Here is a 19035-nt window from a genome sequence, read left to right on the forward strand (position 1 = left end):
TTCTGCACTTTCGATTTCAATGCACACGACTGATCGACTCACCTGTGATCATAAAATACACCTATATTTTGTGTCGGACACACGAAAAAACTATCTTTATGGGTTCTCAGAAACACAAAGAAGAGGATTGTATTGAATCTTTGCCATTTTTTTGTGACAGAGAAGAGAAAAGTGCTTTCAAACTGACAAAACCATATTTGGCTTCGTATGCAGTAGAGGGTTAATGAGGTTGTGGAAGTCTAGCCAGAATGCATCTTTTTCCACCTGCTCACATCCAATTTGGGGAGCATATGCACTGACTATATTCCACACCTTTCCTTCCATCACCAGTTTTAGAGACATCAATCGGTCACTGGACTTCGAAATAGCCAAAACGTTTCCAAGAAGCTTTTCCGCAAGGATGACACCGATTCCGTTTCTACCTTGCTCTGTTCCGTAGTAGAACATCTTGTATTGTTTTGTCTTGACGTCTAAGAAACGGGCTCTGTTTCCAGTGTTTCGCCACTTGGTTTCTTGGACGCACAAGATGTCCACTCGCCTCCTCTTCATCATCTCTTCTAATTCACAGCTTCGGCCGTTCATACTACCCACGTTCCAACTCGCGACTCTCAATTTTCTTCTAACCTCGTGCATTACTTTGCTAGCCCCCGGAATCCGTATAGCTCTGACCCGATTATTTCTAATCGGTCCAGGATCAGTACCGTGTGTAGCAGCGGTACTGCCTGGCGGGGTAGTGCTGTTCGTGTTAGCAAGTACTTCCATAATGCTCGAAATTTTTCGGAAAATTTCGCGAAACGTTTTTCGCAAATTTTCGACACTGGCATGCTCCTGTTTTTGTAATGTGATCGTCTTTTACTACGCCGGTGATCTCCAGTCGCCTAACCCAAGGAATTGCATGCACGCTTAATGGAAAGCTCTTAGATGTTGGTGTGTGTCGCTAGGCTCACCTTGATGTTATTTTGCCTAGATGTGATTTGCTCCTTATAGACCTGTGCTCTCAATATGTCGGAGTAGCTCATATAAGGGGTTCACCAAGTAGTTCGGCCTAACTGGAACTGGTGACGCTACCGTTGATTCTGTAAATGAATTCTTCCGCTACCGTCAATTGTTGGGAGTGCCTTGGTGGGAACACTCCTTCGTTGGGGGGGGTAATTAGTAGCAACAGCCTACTCCGCTTCGACCTGTCGACCATGGGAGGCCCTTCTGCGAAAACAAGTTTCGCGATCGCATAGCTCTTAGCTTCATAGTAGTAGTCACCGTAAGCCCATCCGCCACGACAAGGCTTACCCCCATGGATGGGGGAAATTGTTGTTGCTTTTGACTTTGCCAAATGCCAAACGTCAAAACCTTATTACCCCATTTTGTAAGATGGCGGCTCTAATGATCATACCTTGTCTTTTTATACCATGAATTTCAATGGGCTGGGCTGTCAAAACCTTAAGTAGCCATAAGTTTTGACAGTTCTCGATACTGAGTTTTTTCTAATGATCATACCTTCTCTTTTTATACCATGAGTTCTAGGCTGGCGAAGATGTAAACAAGATATACTTAAAAATAAGATGTACTTAAAAATAGCTTTTTTTGTTGTAATTAGTGGAAAAAATGTTTACCTCTTCACCAGTGCAGATCAAAAAGCTCACACAGCGATGCCGTATTATCCAGAAAAAAAGTTTCAAAAAGGTACCAACGTTACCACCTTGGTGGTAAAATTTCACATAAACGAAAAAAAATTTTTTTTCTTTTTACACCAAAATAACAAAACAAATAGTGATGTGAACTATCGAATAAAAACTATCAAACTATCGATAGATGTAAAATATTCATTCATTCAAAAAGGGTTGAGCAAACAAATATTTTCTTTTTCAGTTCCGGAAATTATTTTTTTAATAACACAGAAAATTTGTAAACAGTGTGACATATTGAGGCTTTAAGAACAATAGTGGCGTAAGCCATAAAATTCATTTTTGAGCTACGAGAGATTTAAGAAATAGAGTTTTTTAAAACAACACTTTTTTGAATGCCATCTAAATTTTAGTGAAGCTAGCTGCATACATCTATATCTATTAAAATAGATACAATTAAGAGACCCAATTTAATGAAAAACTCATTTTTGAAAAAAATTGGGTTACGCCACTTTTGTTCTCATAGCCTCAATTATATCGATGGAAACAAATATTTTTAATAAGGGTGTTTTTTTGCGTTTGAAAAAAGCATGAGTTTTAGTGCACAGAAAGTTTGTTAAGTAAATCGCTTTTGGTGGAATTCCAAGAGTTAATGTAAAATATAGCATTTTTCTGTGCCCTCGAATGCGAAAATTACCAATTTCATAAACCATGTCTTACAAACTTTCTCTGTAGTGAACATAAATTTTTTTTTTAATTAATTAAAAAAAAAAAATTGAGATACCCTAATGACAATTTTTTTTTTCTCTTCGATTATTTGGTCAAAATTACATCTTTGTTGATTTTTTTTTTTGGAATTTCATTAGCAACTGTAGATAAGATAATATTTTTTAGAGCCACCCTAATTCGAACAAATTTAATTTAAACTCCTTTTATCAAAAAACACGATTTAGAAATTTTCTGTCATTAAAATCCAAATTTTTCGAAAAATGATGGTGACGTTTTTGAACAGCTGCTACTGCAGTTGGACTAAGTTAGTACGATCGCAGATCTGAATTTATGGACATGTTTAACGTAGCCCTAAGTTAGGCAGACGTTTATGGAAATACCCTTACTCTAGTTTCTAGGTTTCAATTTAGAGTCATTTGTGACCATCTTTTGTAGATTTATATTTTATTGTTTGGAGATGTTTCCTTCGCTTCTAAGCTTTTCAATAATGTTTTGTAAATTCTTGACTAATAGGAAATTAACTATCCTTATAAAAGCTAGTAAAAGAAAAAATAGCAAAATCTACATTTTTGGAAAAAGGAATCTGTGTGAAGAAAAAAAACTTTATTTAAAATATTGATTTGCACAATTTTGTTTTATATATTTTTATATAATAATTATTTATTATTATTAGTTATATATTTGTTTGATTGTTGTTAATCTAATTCTTAAAATTAAAAGGAAAACTTATAACACAAAAAGCATACAAGACGTTCATAAAATGATTTTCTTTGAGAAATAAAAAAAAGAAACAAACAAGAACAAAAGCGAGGCATAACAATATGCAAAAAAGAAATAAAGTTAAGGTATACGTATAACAGAAAATCAAATAAGGCATGTTTATCAAGGCTTGATAGACAGCTTGTATGATATCTATATATTTTTTCGCAAGTTTGAATGCCTCACTCGCTACCTACTTTAAATTGCTTTTCCTTTCGAATTCAAATTCTTTACAATGCTGCCCCACCCACATTCTATGTCAATACTAAACAAATTGTGTGTTCCTATGGTATTCGGGACTGACATTGATAAAATTTGACATGCTGAAATATTGTCCACTGTTTCTCACCAAGAATTTAAGAAAATCATTTAAATGGACCAGTAACATTTGCAGAGACTTCTCGTCTAATGTCGTGAAGGCCAACATGGATCCCAGTTTCACGAACAATCGTAAGAGATGAAATGCTCCATATAATTTTGACATTGGGACATCCACATGCTGCCTAAGTATTTCGGCATATTGGGGTCTTTCGAACTTGTAAAGCAACTGAGATCCAAGCATAACGTTGAAATACTCAACTAGGCCGTTGGCGACGTCATTTACAGCTACTTCTTTCGAGGGATTTGATGACTTTGATGCCTTTTTGAATGCAATATATGAGTCTATGATATCTTGTACTGAGATTTTTGCTGGTATGTCAAGTAATTTGTGTTGGCGCGTTACTGCGTCCCAATCATCGACTAAACATGGTTTGAGTTCATCTGGAATTTTGATTTTAACTTCTACTTTCGAAAGAAATTGCTCTTCACTTTCAATAGACATATCGATTCGTAAACGCTTTTTTTTGTTTGAATCAAAATCTGTTCCGGAGGACACAATTGGAATTTGTGTAGCAGGAGTGTTATTTGTTCCCGTGGTCAGTGGTGTTGTTGCATTGCTGCTGACAGTAGCTGTAGGTCCGGGGGTAGGTGTATTTGGAGTGGTGCTTGTTGCAGCAGCTGCGGCTACTGGTTTTGAACGACCGCGACTAGATGTAGATGGGGCTGCTAGTGGAGTGCTTACTTCTTTGGATGGTGTTGAAGCTCTGGATTCGCTTCCATCTTTTGGTGTACATGCACCGGAACTGCTGCTTACTACTGCACCGTTGTCACTCTTTTTTCCCTTTGGTGTTGCTTTAAATAAAAGGTTTGTATTATTAAAATGTATTGAATTAAGATGTTAAGATGTATGTTATATAAAAGAAACAATTTGGACCATTTGTAAATGTAGTTTATTTGAAAATTTTAATAATATTTTGAAAGCACCATAAGAAACAACAACCCCGGAAAATAACAAAAGCCATGCAAAGACGAATGGTAGCCGCGAGTAGAAATTATCCTTCTAATACGTCAAGAGCTATAAAAGAGCAAAATGAGGACGAATATGGTGTAACGGTTACATCAACACCTGTGCTCCGTCGCTACTTGGAAGCAGGGCTCAATTGATGCGTTGTAGGAAGAAAGCCGCTTATGTTACCAAGAAAAACAAAGAAACCTTTAAGATTTGCAAAACAACACCTGTTAAAACCTACACAATTCTGCAAAAATCTGTTGTGTAGCACCGAATTTAAGTTCAACCTAATCGAATACATATATGCACATACGTCCCTCGACCAAAAAATCAAGAGTTTAATCCTAACTATACGATGAACTATACGATTAAACATGGTTTGTGCAGCAATTATGTGGTGTGGGTTTGGTCAGATAGTAAGATTACCTAGATGGACTAGCATCAATACAGGGGAATTCTAGAAAACGTTATGGAATTTGAAAATATGCCATTAAATTGGGGATAGGTAGTTAATACACGATAATGACCCTAAACACATACTTGGCTGCATGAGAACCAAATTCAATTTTTAATTGGCCACAACAGAGTTATGATCTCAATCTTATTGAGAACCTGTGGAAAGATGTTCAGCAGGTATGGTATTCCATCACGAAAATGCGCTACCAGAATTTTGTGGAATGTTTGTTAAGAAGACTTAAGGCAGTTTTGGAAAATAAAGGGTATTCTACGAATTACTGAAATCAGTGTGGTATGGATTACAATTTCGTCTTAAAGGCAAAATAGAAACAGCTGATCAGGGTTTTAAACCATTGAATGATTTGTCATTTTTTCTAACAGATTGACCTTAAAGCATTTCAATATTAAGTTTTTTTTTGCGTCTCTCGACAAAAAATCAAAATGTGGCGGGGTATATCTGAACTATGAGATTTTATTGTCTTATACTTTGAAAAAAGTGATCCATACATAAGACAACTTTGAAGTCATATCTGTACTAAATGTTGTGTAAAGCGTCTGGTTGTTTGGTTTGAATGAAATCATTCTGTAAGGCTGAATAAAAAACACGTAAATTTTGTTTACAACCTACGTACGTAAATTTTAGAGAGTTTTTTAACACTTTAAAACAGTGTTTCCCAACGTGGGGCCCACCCACACCCCACAGGGGGCAATTTGATTTTATTAGGGGGCAATTGAAATGTTTGGTTCATTGCAATTTTTTTCCAAAAATCTATAATTCTTGTGTGGCCACCTCCACCCTTAAGTAGCTTCAAGGGAAAAACAAAACTCATGTTGAAGCCAAAACAAAGATCTTTGCTTTCGTTAATTTCTTTGAACTATGTATGCCAGAAGTACATTTTGAACACAAATTTTGAAAGTTTTTCTTGGCTACAAATAAGTAGTCACTAACACTGCTATGACCATATGAAAAATTTATCGGCTGATTTTATTATTAAGAAAAACTCATGGAAATGGCAAAAGATGACTGAATTAAAACTTTATTTGGCATAAAAGAAACGATGACTTGGGTTTCTGAAGAAGCTGGGTTTCAAATACCCCGAAACATCAAGCGCCTTTTATTAGCGTAACTTAAAAGGGGATCCTCGGATTTTAAAAACTCGATTACCCGACCAAACTGCTCTTTATTTCACACATTAAGACCCAACTATAATAGGCATATGCCCGCATGAGCTTTGTGCTCAGAAATCAGAGTAGTGGTACTTGAAGAAGAAACACTGCTGGTGCTGAACCAAGCCACTTTGCCACTGTTGCATCTAAATCTTAAGGCAGAGCAGAAGAACCGTTTTTGCTGAGTATAGATTTGGATTTGCAATTTCATATGCACTTTGGTTTCTGAGCCCTTTATTCTTAGAATCGGCGTACAGGAAATTCTTCTCCAAATCCATATGTGCAGGGTAATCGAACTTAATGAGATATTATTTGGAAGGAATTGGAAACTATTTACCAAGTAGTAATTGGTGAAATTGCAATGATTCGTTGTTTAGTGTACCTCAGTGAAAACAACAATTCGTTTTTGTTGGTGAAAAGACATTTAGAGAAATTTCCAAAAGAATGGATCAAACAAAAGTTCGTGAGCTATATTGAATTAAGTATGTGAACTAAGTTCACTAGTTAACCGTAATGAACTAGTTCATTAAACTAGTTCCTTCGCGAACGACACAAGCCTATCCCATATATGGTCAGAACGTATAAAGTTTTCTTAAATCTTTCAACATTTCTTTACTTAATAACTTATAAAGAAGTGTCTGATGTAAAAATGTAGTATTTACTAAACTATAAACATGTTATTTTCAATAAACTGTTAATATTACCTTTCTTGTTTCTTCCTGCCGACGAAGAATGTTGTTTGGATACCTCCTTTTGCCTCTGTACATTAGCTTCATTATATTTAAGAACTCTATTCTCGGGTACCCATTCGTCCCAACTAAATTTCAAAATAATTCCAATGTAATTAATGTTGAGTTCATTAGTGCAAACAGGTGTTCAGCACAAATTACTTACTTTTTATTCCACCCGGCATAGTGAATGTAATATTTCACTTGTTTATCTTTTGTAATTGTGCTCTTAAGAGCCTTCGCTTCATAGATGAGTGGCCCATGAAAACACAATACTTTTTCGCCTAAAAAAAATAAATTTCGTATAGTCAATAATTTACTATTGAAATATGTACTACTTTTCATGTTATTTACCTTCAGAAAATTTTAATTTCGGTGTCATGTCACTTGCAAGTTTTTTATCAAATATTTTGTTTTGTATCGATATAAATAAAATAAAGAAAACTCGATGATAAACCTCTTCGTAAAAGAAAATTTTTTCTTATGAAAATTCTGTGACAAAAATAATTTGGCGCTGGAGTGAAAAGAGTGTGTTTATATAGCCATCTCTTTTTGTTTTTAACCCAGACTACGGACACTTGGGTACAAATTTAAGGGAATTTTTCGGACGTCTGAAATGTGTATGTAGTAGTAGTTTATTGGAATATATGAAAGGACCTACCCATACATTTTCATAAATGAATTTGTGCCCAGTTACCACACTACACATAAAGTACTGTGCCCAGTTAGATTCAACTTTAAAAAAATGTTTGAATTGTTTTGTGGTTTTCTTTGAGACCGTTTACATTCTACAATTTTTCATTAGCCGTTTTTTATTATCACTTGATCCATATAGATCATTAATTAAAATGTATTACAACAACTACATGAGATCTTGCAAGATTTCGATTCGTGATCCAGATGAAAAGCAAGATCACGATTAGTGATCCTGATGAAAAGCAAGATCTCATGTAGTTGTTGTAATGCATTTTAAGTAATGATCTATATGGATCAAGTGATAATAAAAAACGGCTATTGGCGAATTGAGTGAACGTGAAGTGAGAGAAGAAAAAAAAATTGTTTGTGAATGTGAAACTCAATGCCTCTCACTCACAGGCATTGAGTTTTACATTCTCGGGTAAAAAACTTTTAAACTTATTTGATTCGTCGGTTGTATATTATTTGCGTGTATAGAAACTTTTTTAATTCATTAATTTTATTTATTAAAATATTTTCGCTGCACCACAGAGTTCACTGGTGTTGTTTTTTTGTATCTGAAAACGAGAACAAAATAAAATAAAAAATTAACTGAAAAGACACTCCGACCTCCGACCGAGAAAAACGGGGTTGCACTCACACACTTGCAACTTTTTGTGTATGAATACAAAGTCGAAGGAGAAATCGTGGTGAAAAAACCAATACATATAAAATCGGCTCCGCGGTGATTATTACCCCGTTTGTATGGCGATTTGAATCCGAATGGAATCAGGATTTAGGTCTATATATACCTGAATCGAATTGAATCCGGATTTGTCGATCCGATCCGACTCGGGGAGCTGAATCGAATCGAAAATATGCATATATACCTAACGAATTGAATACTCGAGATATAATTTATGGTGGAAATTGTGTGTGATTGTCTTCTTATTTGCAAATTCACTGTATGTATGTCTAATGATATCTAGTTTTACTTGCACTTTGTTTTTGGTTAGATTTTTCTATTTTCCTGCAAATATATTCAAAAGAAAAATTTTATTTTCGATTCTATTTCAATTCGATTCCTCGATCTGGTACTTCCATATACCTGGATCGAAATTTCGATTCAGTTTCAATTCGATCTTTAAATCGGTCATACAAACAGGGTATATAATTTCCATACTAATTTGAGCCGCCTTCGGACCTCCTTCGACTTTGTGTTCATACACAAAAAATTGCAAGTGTGTGAGTGCAACCCCGTTTTTCGCGTTCTGAGGTCGGAGTGTCTTTGCTGAGCTCCGTTTTCTTGCTTGAAGGGTTTGACTTTTCATAAGTCGAGTGCGCTCGCAAGCGCACTCGACGGATGAAAACTTATGGAAAAGTCAAAGAAAACAACAACAATTGACAGTAGCTTCCGACTCCATCCGCCATTTATAGTTCTGGCTTTGACCTTTGAAAGAGATAATTTGAGAAATTATCTCATTTGGGCTCTAGTGAAAATAGACTATTAAAATTAGAGCACACAAATTTGTTGTGTGATGATTTAAGGTAATTTTAAAAAATGTCCCACTCTTCCTCGAACTTCATCCCAACGTAGTCTTTCTTTTTGTTACTTATTTTTGGCAAAAGTAAGCAATCTCAAAAAATGTTAATTCTATGGCTTTGACAGCTCTTACCAAGGAAAACAAAAACATTTCCCCCAAGATCATGTCTTTTGTACAAAAGTTTCAGAAAATATCAAAAAGAAATTCATTCAAATATGGATTACCTTTCCTTATTTGCATTGTTGGTGGATCATTCGGTCTTAAGGAGTTCACACAACTTAGGTAAAGCGAACATTGAAATCTTGACAATCTTTCATTTGACTGCAACATTACAATACCAACAGATATCAATTCACAAAAAAACAACCGGTGAGTCCTGAAGAAATGAAGAAATTCGGAGTTACTATGAAGCCATCTAAAGAAGTAACTATCGAAACTGAGTACGAAAAAATTAAAACAATTGATATTAATCATTGGGAGAATAAACGTGGCCCAAGACCCTGGGAAGAATGAACCATTCGATGTTGGATAACTATGAAAGAGTTATATAACTACTTTGATAAGGTTTATTGTGATAAATTAGTAATACAAACAATATAAAAAAGTCAATTAGTTATTTCTTCTATATCCTTTTAGCGTATTTTATGTAGCTTATGGTTATTATTGAATCAAACTTAGGTTGATGTCTAATTTCGAATTCCTCAAAAAAAAAATCGAACTAAAATCGATCTTGATGCGATTTTCTTGTCATAAGCAATATGTGCCCAACATGATTTATGCCTGATTCACATATTGCGATTTGCGAGACGAAGAGCACGAGACGAGATCGTTGTGAAAGACTCGTTGACGATTTTAAAAATTTCAATAAGTAAAATGTATGAAACATTTTAAAACATAGGGGAAGTGGAAGCAAGACGGCCCACTTACTGTTTGCCTGTCTTAAAAACCAATAAAAAATATTTTAAATAGAATAAAGCTTTTATTCATTAAGTTTAATGTTTTTTGCAGAAACTCTCATTATTATGAAAAAAATACTGAACAAAAGATAATACGTTTTGAAAAAACATCTAACAAAAAACCGTCTTGCCCCCACATGGGGGTAAGACCGCCCTATCAAATTTTGTTGGTAGAAAGACCGTTTCTATTGTTTTAAATGCAGCCTACTTGTAATAATAACTCAATTATGCTATATTTTCATTAGTTCTCACTCCAGCACAAGCTTTTTGGTACCATTTGGTACACATTTTGCACTTAATCCAAAGTATTGTTGGATTGGATCAAGAAAACAGTTGCAGATAGAAGGTACAAATACAATCTGCAAAGTCCTCTTCATCAGAATCATCAATTACAGTATTGTTTGGCGCCTGTTGCTTAGCTTTTTGGAAGATTTAACGATGAATTTCTTTTTTCACTTTGTTTAAGCTACCAGGGGGTCAATTCCCGATCTGTAAAAATATGAAATGATAAGTTTTATCACTTTTTCATAATAAATTCGATTCTTGATTTCTGAAAGAAATAAAACAAATGTCTAAATGTTTTCGCATGATAAATTATTTATCACAACCCAATATTCTTGTGAAAAATAAAAAACACAATTAAAAAAAAAATAAACAATCTAAACTACACCCGGATTCGAACCTAGGCCTAGGCAACCGCCTTACTCACTAGGCTAATTCGAATTTGTTTATTAAGAAAACTTTTGTTAATAAAAGCTATTTTTCTCAAAAATGAAAGTTTTTTTCATTTAGTACTTTTTAGTACACATCTTATCACATTGAGTTTGAGAATCGCATAAGGGTTGTCTGTGATGTGATGAAATGAAAAAACGCTGTGAAAAAATTGAAATGATATTATTTTTATCAATTCACAGATCGGGAATTGACCCCCAGAGCTTCCAATTTCGCCCATGGGCGGTCTTGCCCCAGTCATATCATATTTGATGTTCTGTATTATTTTTATTTATCTTTATGACTCCTTTCGCAGAAAATACTTTTTAATACCCCCATAGGCGGTCTTGTCCCCACTTACCCTACATGTAAGTCGAAATCAAAAAATTCCAAATTTATTTAAAATCAAGAAAAAGCAACAGAAAATAATTTTTAATTATTCACAAGAAATAAATGAATTAAAAGTGAAAAAACAGTCAGCACTGCTCTTGGAGTCAAGAAAAATGCGCGCGACAGTAAAAAGTAAGTGACAAATGAGTGAAAACTCTCCAATTTTTCGCTAGAGCTACGTACAGAAAAACGAAATTTTGTATGGAAAATTTCATTTCGCTTCCTTTGTGCGGAAAAGTGACATTTTTGAATTTTGTTTTGCTTGTTTTTGTTGTTAATTTTGTTATTAAATGCTTCAGGCTTTAAAAGCATAAAGATGGTTGTGTACCTTCTCACATTTTCCTCCAAATTCTTCAATGGAGACCCTTCAAGCAAGAAAACGGAGTCCAGAAAAGACAGTCCGACCTCCGACCGAGAAAAGCGGGGTTGCACTTACACACTTGCAACTTTTTGTGTATGAACACAAAGTCTAAGAGAATCGTGGTGAAAACTGAGAAAAGGAAAAAAAAGTAGACAGACATAGCCAACAAGAGCAAAAGCGTCATTTTGTTATTTTTTGTTGAAGTGTTTAGTCGCGTCGTGTCTCGTGTCGTTGTTAATAAAATATGAGTATAATTATAAACAATTATATCAAACTATTAACAATATGGAAACAAAAAAAGGTATGTTGTATATATCGCTCAAAGTGTTTGGATTAAAGTGATGTGTTTCTGTTTATGTTGTAGATGTAATCTCTAATGATGAAGAAAAAGGCAGAAGGTGAAACATGCGATTGGGCATCTAAAGAAACACCAACAACAGCAGCAACAACAAATAAAATAAAATAAAAAAAATGTATTCTATTTTATATTGTATATATTGTGAAAATTTCGTTTGCCAAAATTAAATAAAAAAAAACAGTTTCAGTGAAAAAAAACAAAAATCTAGTTCTTTTTTTGGTCGCAAATGCGAAACGTCATCCCTTTTTTATTCCTCTTTTGGTAGGTTTTCGCTGCTCCGACTCAGGTCCGCCTTCGGCTCCGTTTTCTCGGAATGGAGATTTTCACCACACTAATACATATGCAATCGACTTCGCGGTGATTATAATTTCCATACTAATTTGAGCCGCCTTCGGACCAGTTTCTGATCCGAAGTCGGACTCAGCTCCTCCTCAGGCGGAGCGGATTCGGACCGAAGTCGGACCTGTTTGCTTGAAGGGGAACTCCGCGGTTCTGTCAGTTCTGGCTTCTGGTTTCGAGAAAAGATAACATTTTTGTATTAAAAAAACTAGCTTTTTTGTTGCAATTAGCATTGGAAAAAATGCTTGCCTTTTCTCCAGTCCAGATTAAGCAGTGAGTGGAAAAGCCTCATTTGCTTCAAATTTGTATGGGGAACTTCCATCTTATGTCAGTTCTGCGCTGGTGGAATATAAACAATCCTTTTTTTGTACTGAAAAATAGCTTTTTTTTGTTGTAATTAGCATTGGAAAAAAATTTTTGTTTACCTTTTCACCAGTGCAGATTGACCAATGAGAAAGAAGTGGAAAAGACCCATACCAAAGCCCTGTTTCTTTGGGAGGTGGAGAGTACTACATCAGTAGTTTACTAGCGATTTTCAATGAAACGCATTTTAAAAGAAATCAATGCAATTCCCATCTACAGAGGGGCATGAGGAATCCGAAAATAAACCTTTGTACGTATTGACATGTGCATGAGCTAGGCATGGTTGACATTAGAGGAGACAGCATGTTATGTCGTCTGTTCGGTAAATCTGATAGTGTAAACGCCAATATTCCTCTTTTCTTCAAATATATATCCAACTTATGTCAAGAGTGTCAAGTCATGTGACTCATACATACACAACTTAAAAACAATAAATTTTATTTCTATTCATAAAAAAACACTGTTTTTTAATTAAACACCTTATTAAAGTTCTTAACATGCCTCAAAAACTAACTTGTGAGGATTATAAACACCTTAGTCTTGCAGAAGTTCATGAACATCTTGACGATTTGCATTTGGAACTTTTAAGTTTAGTTGAACAATTAGTCCAATGCAAAGTAACTATTGAAAAGGTCACAAACGAAGGAAGAATAAACTGTGCAAAGGCTCGCTATATACAAGGACAAACAACAGTTGGAATATCAAAATTACCTACGGAAGAGAGTCAAGAATTCAATGCATTAGTAAGAGTGGAGCAAATTAAGTCGGAAAGTCCATGTGCCGATAAGGAATTCCAGCTTAAACGTTATCCGATCGATAAAGAAGCAGGATTTATTGATCCAATTCGATGGTTTGGTGTTTTAGTTCCCCGGCCATTACAAATAACCAAAGAGAAATTTCAGAGTTCATTAGAACTTGTTATTGAAGCTGCCAATATTCAAGTTCAAATGGATAGTATTATGGTTTCTATAAAGAAACTAAAAGAACAAAAAAGCTTTTTGAATAAACTCGCTATTAAATAATTATATTTTTAATTGAATTTAAAAACGAATGTTTTTTCATTTATTCAGGTTCAATTTGTTAAAGACCAACCTGTATGTACTTTCAATTAGTACCTAAGTTTACGTTTAAGAAACCACAGAAAGCTGAACAAGATTTTTCAATTTTGTCCTTATTTTATTTTTGATCTCTTATCTCGGATTTATGTCCAATAACCTTAAGTTAATTAATTAGCATTAATTATAAAATTACGTTGTAATAATTTTCGTTAGATTTATGAGATCATCTTTAGACTGTTGAACAAGTAATAGAAAACCATTTGGAATAAAGCCTTCATCGATTTTACAAAAGCATTTGATAATTTTAAACTCGTTCCAAAAACTGATTCTAATTAAAGGATGAAATAAAAACAAAAATCATTTAAGATATTTGGGGCCAATTTTTCAATAGTCAGATAAATCTCATTTAGAGCTTATTCCTAGGAATATCTATATAACTGATGATTGAAAAATTAGGGCTTAAAAGGACGGTTCTTTCTTGTTATAAGTGTCGTCAGAAGTAAAGACCCTAGAACAAAAAGAACTATTTTGCTATCATTACTTTCATATTGTTCCACATACTGTTCCTCATTTTTATCCTCGATGGTCCTTTTCAATGTTATTCCTTTTCTCCAATACAACAGTACTTTGAGCGGATTTCGGGCTAGTTCAGCTTCAGGAGACATCTTACTGTCTTAGCGTTTTTATTTTTTGAGCCTATTGAAGGGATACCTAATTTAATCACATAGATATGTTATTTGTCAATCAGTTTACTTCTAGCCTGTTTTAACTGCAGATGAGATGAGAATGAGATGAGAATAGATGAGATAATTTGCCAAATTATCTCATTTAGGCTGTAGTCGACACAGGCTATTATTCCGCTTATTCTTGCGCTGCAATTCATTGTAAATTGGGACCTCAACAAACAAGCTTCTCTATTGAGCTTTATCCTTAGCCAGTTGCTTCCAGGTTCCCACAGTTTGATATTCACAATTAATTGTCCAGGGGGGATATTCCGGTTCTGTGATAAGCTGGATGAAAAAACTTTTCACAATTTAAATTATATGGTTATAAATTTGTCACTCAGTTTTGTGTAAAAGTGAAATTGTTTGAAACAAGGTAAATGGAATGAATTTTTCTATTCACGATAGCCCTCATTAATTTCAGTATTTACTTTCAGATGAAACAATTCCTTCGCAATTTTAGTGTTGTCTTACATAATTGAATCATTTATTTTCAAAACATGATAAGTCCACTTTTTTTTTAAATTCGTTTTTTTGACTAAATTGTTACTCTAGGGATAACCACGTATATCTTCAAAATAATGAAGTATCTACTCCATCTATATCCGATTTTACATCTAAGCGAAATATTTTTTTAGTATCAAAAACAGGATAAGTCCCGGACTTATCATCTTTTGAAAATAAACAACAGCTTTTTTATGTGTAAATCCTATATTAAGCTACTGGCTGAAAATCTTAAGTTTAAAGCGTCTTTAAAGTTAAAGAAGACTCCGGACATTATATTTTAATCTCAAATACAATTTTGTGATAGACTGGGGATGAAAGCAAAATTGTGTACCCATTTTAAAATTAATTTCACATCCGTTTGTTTTCAAAGTATGATAAGTGTAAAAGCATTTTTATTTTTTATATTTTGAACTATCGCTCCAAAAATTAAAAACGAAGCGGTATTTTGTACTTAGGCGAAAGTTCTACAGAATATATTTTTTATAAATTTTGCTACACACATCAAAAGAAAATAGAACCTTTTTTTCATCTCCTGCAAAATTTAAAATCATGGACTTATCATGTTTTGAAAATAAATGATTCAATTATAAGTTATAACATTAATATGATTGTGGAACTAACATAACTAATAACTTCAATTTGCGTTTGAAAAACTATTTTAGGGGCAAACCGTTGCTTGTATTTCAATTATTAAAAAAAAACTTTTTGTTTAACTTTAATTTTGGTTCTTGAGATTTTCATGTTAATCGGATAGCAGAGCAACTCATCTGAGGATTTTTGTTTCAAAATTAAAATCAACTGAGAAATCGTAGATTCCACCGACTTAGCATAAATATTTAGAAACAAAACAAGAATCAAAATATTGTACCCTTATCTCAAAGAAGCAAAACAAATTGACTTGTCCATTATCTGCAATAAAACAAAACAAAAAAAACGACAACTCCCAATCTCGGCTTGTGGAATATCAAATTCTTTACGAAGTAATTATCCAAATCCAGCTATAAGGTGGATTTCATTATTAAAAATTAAACTCAATATGCACCGCAAAGAGAACCGAGAAGATTTTTCCCAAACTTACCACTTCATCTGCATCTGAAAAATATAAACATCTTAAACTTGTTACAATCCAAAACAAAAAAAATAATTCATTCCATTTTAATAGTGTAGTTTATTATAAGTAAAAAAAAATCGTTACAAGTGTCCGATTCTTAAGCGCTTAGAACTTCATACGATGTGGGTATTGTGTGGAACGCAGGCTGAACATGCTTTGCAAATACTTCTTAATGAATTTGCCATCTGGGTTAGCCTTGATTGCCTTCAATACCAAACCATCAACTTCCTTCTGGTCCTTCTTGCGCTGTTCAGTTGGAACGTACTTCTCCTTCTTGGGAGCAAAGATATCTCCCTCACCAGATCGCTTCTCCTTCTTGGCCTTGATACGTCTGAAATATGTATCATTGATGTGTTCTGGGACATTGATTTTGCCCAAATCAATGCGAGTTGAGCATCCAATAACGTAACGCTGTGAAACTCGGCGCAATGGGCATGAGTTGATACCGAATGGTCCGGTAATTAAGAGGAGTCCAGAGGACAAGACCTTGAGAAGGACAACACGTTTACCTTGGTGGCGACCAGCCAAAAGGATCAACACGCGCCCGGGTTTCATGTTCTTGCGGGTGTTGCGGACATGTTTACTGAAGACACCACGAGCTGGGCGCTTCTTTACTACCGATTTGGTTGGGTAGTTGGCCTTTGGTTTCTTCATGTAAACAACACGTTCACCTCCGTTCTTGGGACCTCCGATCTTCTTGACCTTCTTGATTGGGATCTTCTCTTTCTTGACGACTGGGCGCTTTGTTGACTTGAGACGCCATTGTGCACGGCGCTTGTACATCTGGGAACAAAAATTTAGATATCATATTGATGCTTTTGGTTTATTGCATTATTTTCACAAGAACAAATAAGAGAATGATAGAAAAAATCCAATTAGCGTGGTTTTTGGGCGGATGGAAAGCAAATTTTGGTGTCGATTTTAGACGCACTTATAAATTCACTTTTTTGTGATGAAATTGATGAATTTTTACCTGGCTTTTTGAATAACGCATAATTCCACCACCCAGGTATGAATTTAGGGGGTGTTTGTTGACTTTTTTGCCAGATTTGGCTGATTTTTTAACTTTTTCTACGGGTGCCATTTTTTAAAACACGTGTACACAGCACTGAAATTGGTGCTAAAAGGAAGGTTATGCTGTGTTGAGTTGTCAAATTCTGACACATGTGGCGCTGGCGTAGTATGAGAGAATGTGAAGCGGTTGATGTACGTTCCGGGTTGTAGAATGTCGGGTGTGTTCGTAGAACAAACATATTTAATAGTGTTCATTGAAAGTTCTCTGGGGAATCGAAAGAGAACTTCAACAGAAGACAATTATAATTGGGTTTTAGAACAAGAGGTGACATTTTTTAACAGAAGAAATTGTCTAGATTGATTTTGATAAATAATTACATAGATGTATTTGATAATTAGCCATGTCCACGTCCACCTCCATTGGAGGTGGTAGCTTACTCGTGAGTAGAAATCTACTACAACAACTACACTTTCGTATACAAAAATGTTATTTCATTTTTTACTTGCTCTATAGGGCAAGTATTGGTTTCGTGTTTGAGGTTTTGATCAAAACCAACATAACGATGGTGGAGAATTACGAAAAAGTGGGTCTCGCAATTCCATCCGTGCGTCTGTACGTCCATCTGTACACATTTCCACAGCCTAAATGCGTGGAAGATTTTCTTCAAATTTGGTACAGATTATTTTTATAGAATTCTGAAAGTTATTTTTTTTTTGTTTTTTTTATATCTCACTCAGAAAGTGTACCCCCCATACAAATTTTTCAAGTTATACCAAATAACTCAAGACGGGCTCTAACGATTTTGATAAAAAATTTTGTGTATAATTTTACAAACAAGACCCAACTTTTGATTTAAAAAAAATATTTTTTGGAAGGTTACTAACGATACCTGCCATAGAACCGTTTTTTTTTTTGTTTCAAAATATCTCTTACAAGACTAACCCGATTTCAACGAAAATTTATACAAAAGCGTTTAATTAATCGTAATATTAAAATGTTAGAAAATTTTCAAAAAACCCATTTTTGGATTTTTAAAAAATATTTAAAATTTTTTTTTTGAAAAAAATTATTTTTGTAAAAAACGGCTCTAACGATTTTCAAAATTTTTTTCTCAAAATTCCTTTTCAAATAAGAAATGAGATGGCATACTCTGTTTTGTGATCGTAACCTTTAAAAACGGTGTTTTATTAATTATAAAAACAGATTTTATGAACTTCTTTACATTATGGGCAACGGTTTAATTGAATCTAATTATAATTTTGCCTCATTTTTGTATAAAAAGCTTTAAGATAAGATCTACTTTTACCATAAGAGCAAGTACGTGCGACCCCAGTTGTGCATTTTATTTTATTTTCTTTTGATTTTTTCTGTTTTGCATTTTCTACATATTATTTTATTTATTTTAATTTTTTCCTATTTTGTTTCTTTTCCTATTTTGGAAATTCCACTGCTTTTTCTGTTGTTCTGAAATGATGAGAATATTATTTTAATTGCAAAAGAACACATTTTTTTATTTTCATCACATATGGCCCGGCCAGGAATGGATCCCACGTACCTCTGCCTTAAAATTGGGAGCTAATTGAAACCTCACATTGAAAGCAATGTTTTTTTCTAATGCGTTACAAACATTGCGTATCTGCAAGATAAAAACTTTGCATACTTACAGGTGAAAACATTGCATACTTACAAGAACCTCTTGGAACAGAGGCCTTCTGTCACTTGAAAATACAAGGCTTCTTTAGAACGGTTCAAACAGGTATTATAAAGGTCTTCTTTAACTGATATTTACAAGGCTTCTTCTTCTTCTAGATAGCCTTAAGGAGACCTCCTTTCTTTTCAAAATGGATGACTTGCGTAAGTAAGCCTTAAACTAAACGTATACAAACTATAGCTTGTCGAATGAAACAAAATGGACCTTATGCAAGTAAAATTGTTACTTGGGTACCACCTCCAATGGAACAGGCCCATTGATGATGTCCACTTTGAATCCCACCACTATAAAACAAAACGATTCCCGCTTAAATGAATGGACTTTATTTAATTTTAATGTGAATTAATGTGAATACAAATTTTAAAGTTATATAGTCAGACTTTAGCTTTCGTTGCAGTTAATCATACTTATTTCCAATAGCAG

General features: G+C 34.2%; 4 protein-coding genes across 4 annotated transcripts; 2 read left to right on the top strand and 2 right to left on the bottom strand.

The window, feature by feature from the left end:
* Positions 1–3000: 3000 nt before the first annotated feature.
* Positions 3001–7341, bottom strand: LOC129914801 (nuA4 complex subunit EAF3 homolog). The gene is made up of 4 exons (XM_055994202.1): positions 7146–7341; positions 6958–7075; positions 6768–6880; positions 3001–4283 (listed from the first exon to the last, which is right to left on the bottom strand). The coding sequence occupies exons 1-4, from the start codon at positions 7171–7173 to the stop codon at positions 3376–3378; spliced, it is 1167 nt and encodes a 388-aa protein (XP_055850177.1). The 5' UTR covers positions 7174–7341; the 3' UTR covers positions 3001–3375.
* A 1771-nt stretch (positions 7342–9112) lies between these two features.
* On the top strand, positions 9113–9619 carry LOC129915699 (cytochrome c oxidase assembly protein COX16 homolog, mitochondrial). The gene is made up of 2 exons (XM_055995353.1): positions 9113–9292; positions 9355–9619. The coding sequence occupies exons 1-2, from the start codon at positions 9123–9125 to the stop codon at positions 9521–9523; spliced, it is 339 nt and encodes a 112-aa protein (XP_055851328.1). The 5' UTR covers positions 9113–9122; the 3' UTR covers positions 9524–9619.
* Positions 9620–12618: 2999 nt separating this feature from the next.
* On the top strand, positions 12619–13535 carry LOC129915698 (coiled-coil domain-containing protein 115). The gene has a single exon (XM_055995352.1). The coding sequence runs from the start codon at positions 12986–12988 to the stop codon at positions 13508–13510; it is 525 nt and encodes a 174-aa protein (XP_055851327.1). The 5' UTR covers positions 12619–12985; the 3' UTR covers positions 13511–13535.
* Positions 13536–15923: 2388 nt separating this feature from the next.
* Positions 15924–17029, bottom strand: LOC129916032 (60S ribosomal protein L6). Its single transcript, XM_055995793.1, has 2 exons — positions 16860–17029; positions 15924–16669 (listed from the first exon to the last, which is right to left on the bottom strand). Exons 1-2 carry the CDS (start codon positions 16968–16970, stop codon positions 15992–15994), a joined length of 789 nt encoding a protein of 262 aa, XP_055851768.1. The 5' UTR covers positions 16971–17029; the 3' UTR covers positions 15924–15991.
* Positions 17030–19035: the final 2006 nt, after the last annotated feature.

The sequence above is a fragment of the Episyrphus balteatus genome, chromosome 3 (genome assembly GCF_945859705.1).
Source record: "Episyrphus balteatus chromosome 3, idEpiBalt1.1, whole genome shotgun sequence".
Taxonomy (NCBI): Eukaryota; Metazoa; Arthropoda; class Insecta; order Diptera; family Syrphidae; genus Episyrphus; species Episyrphus balteatus.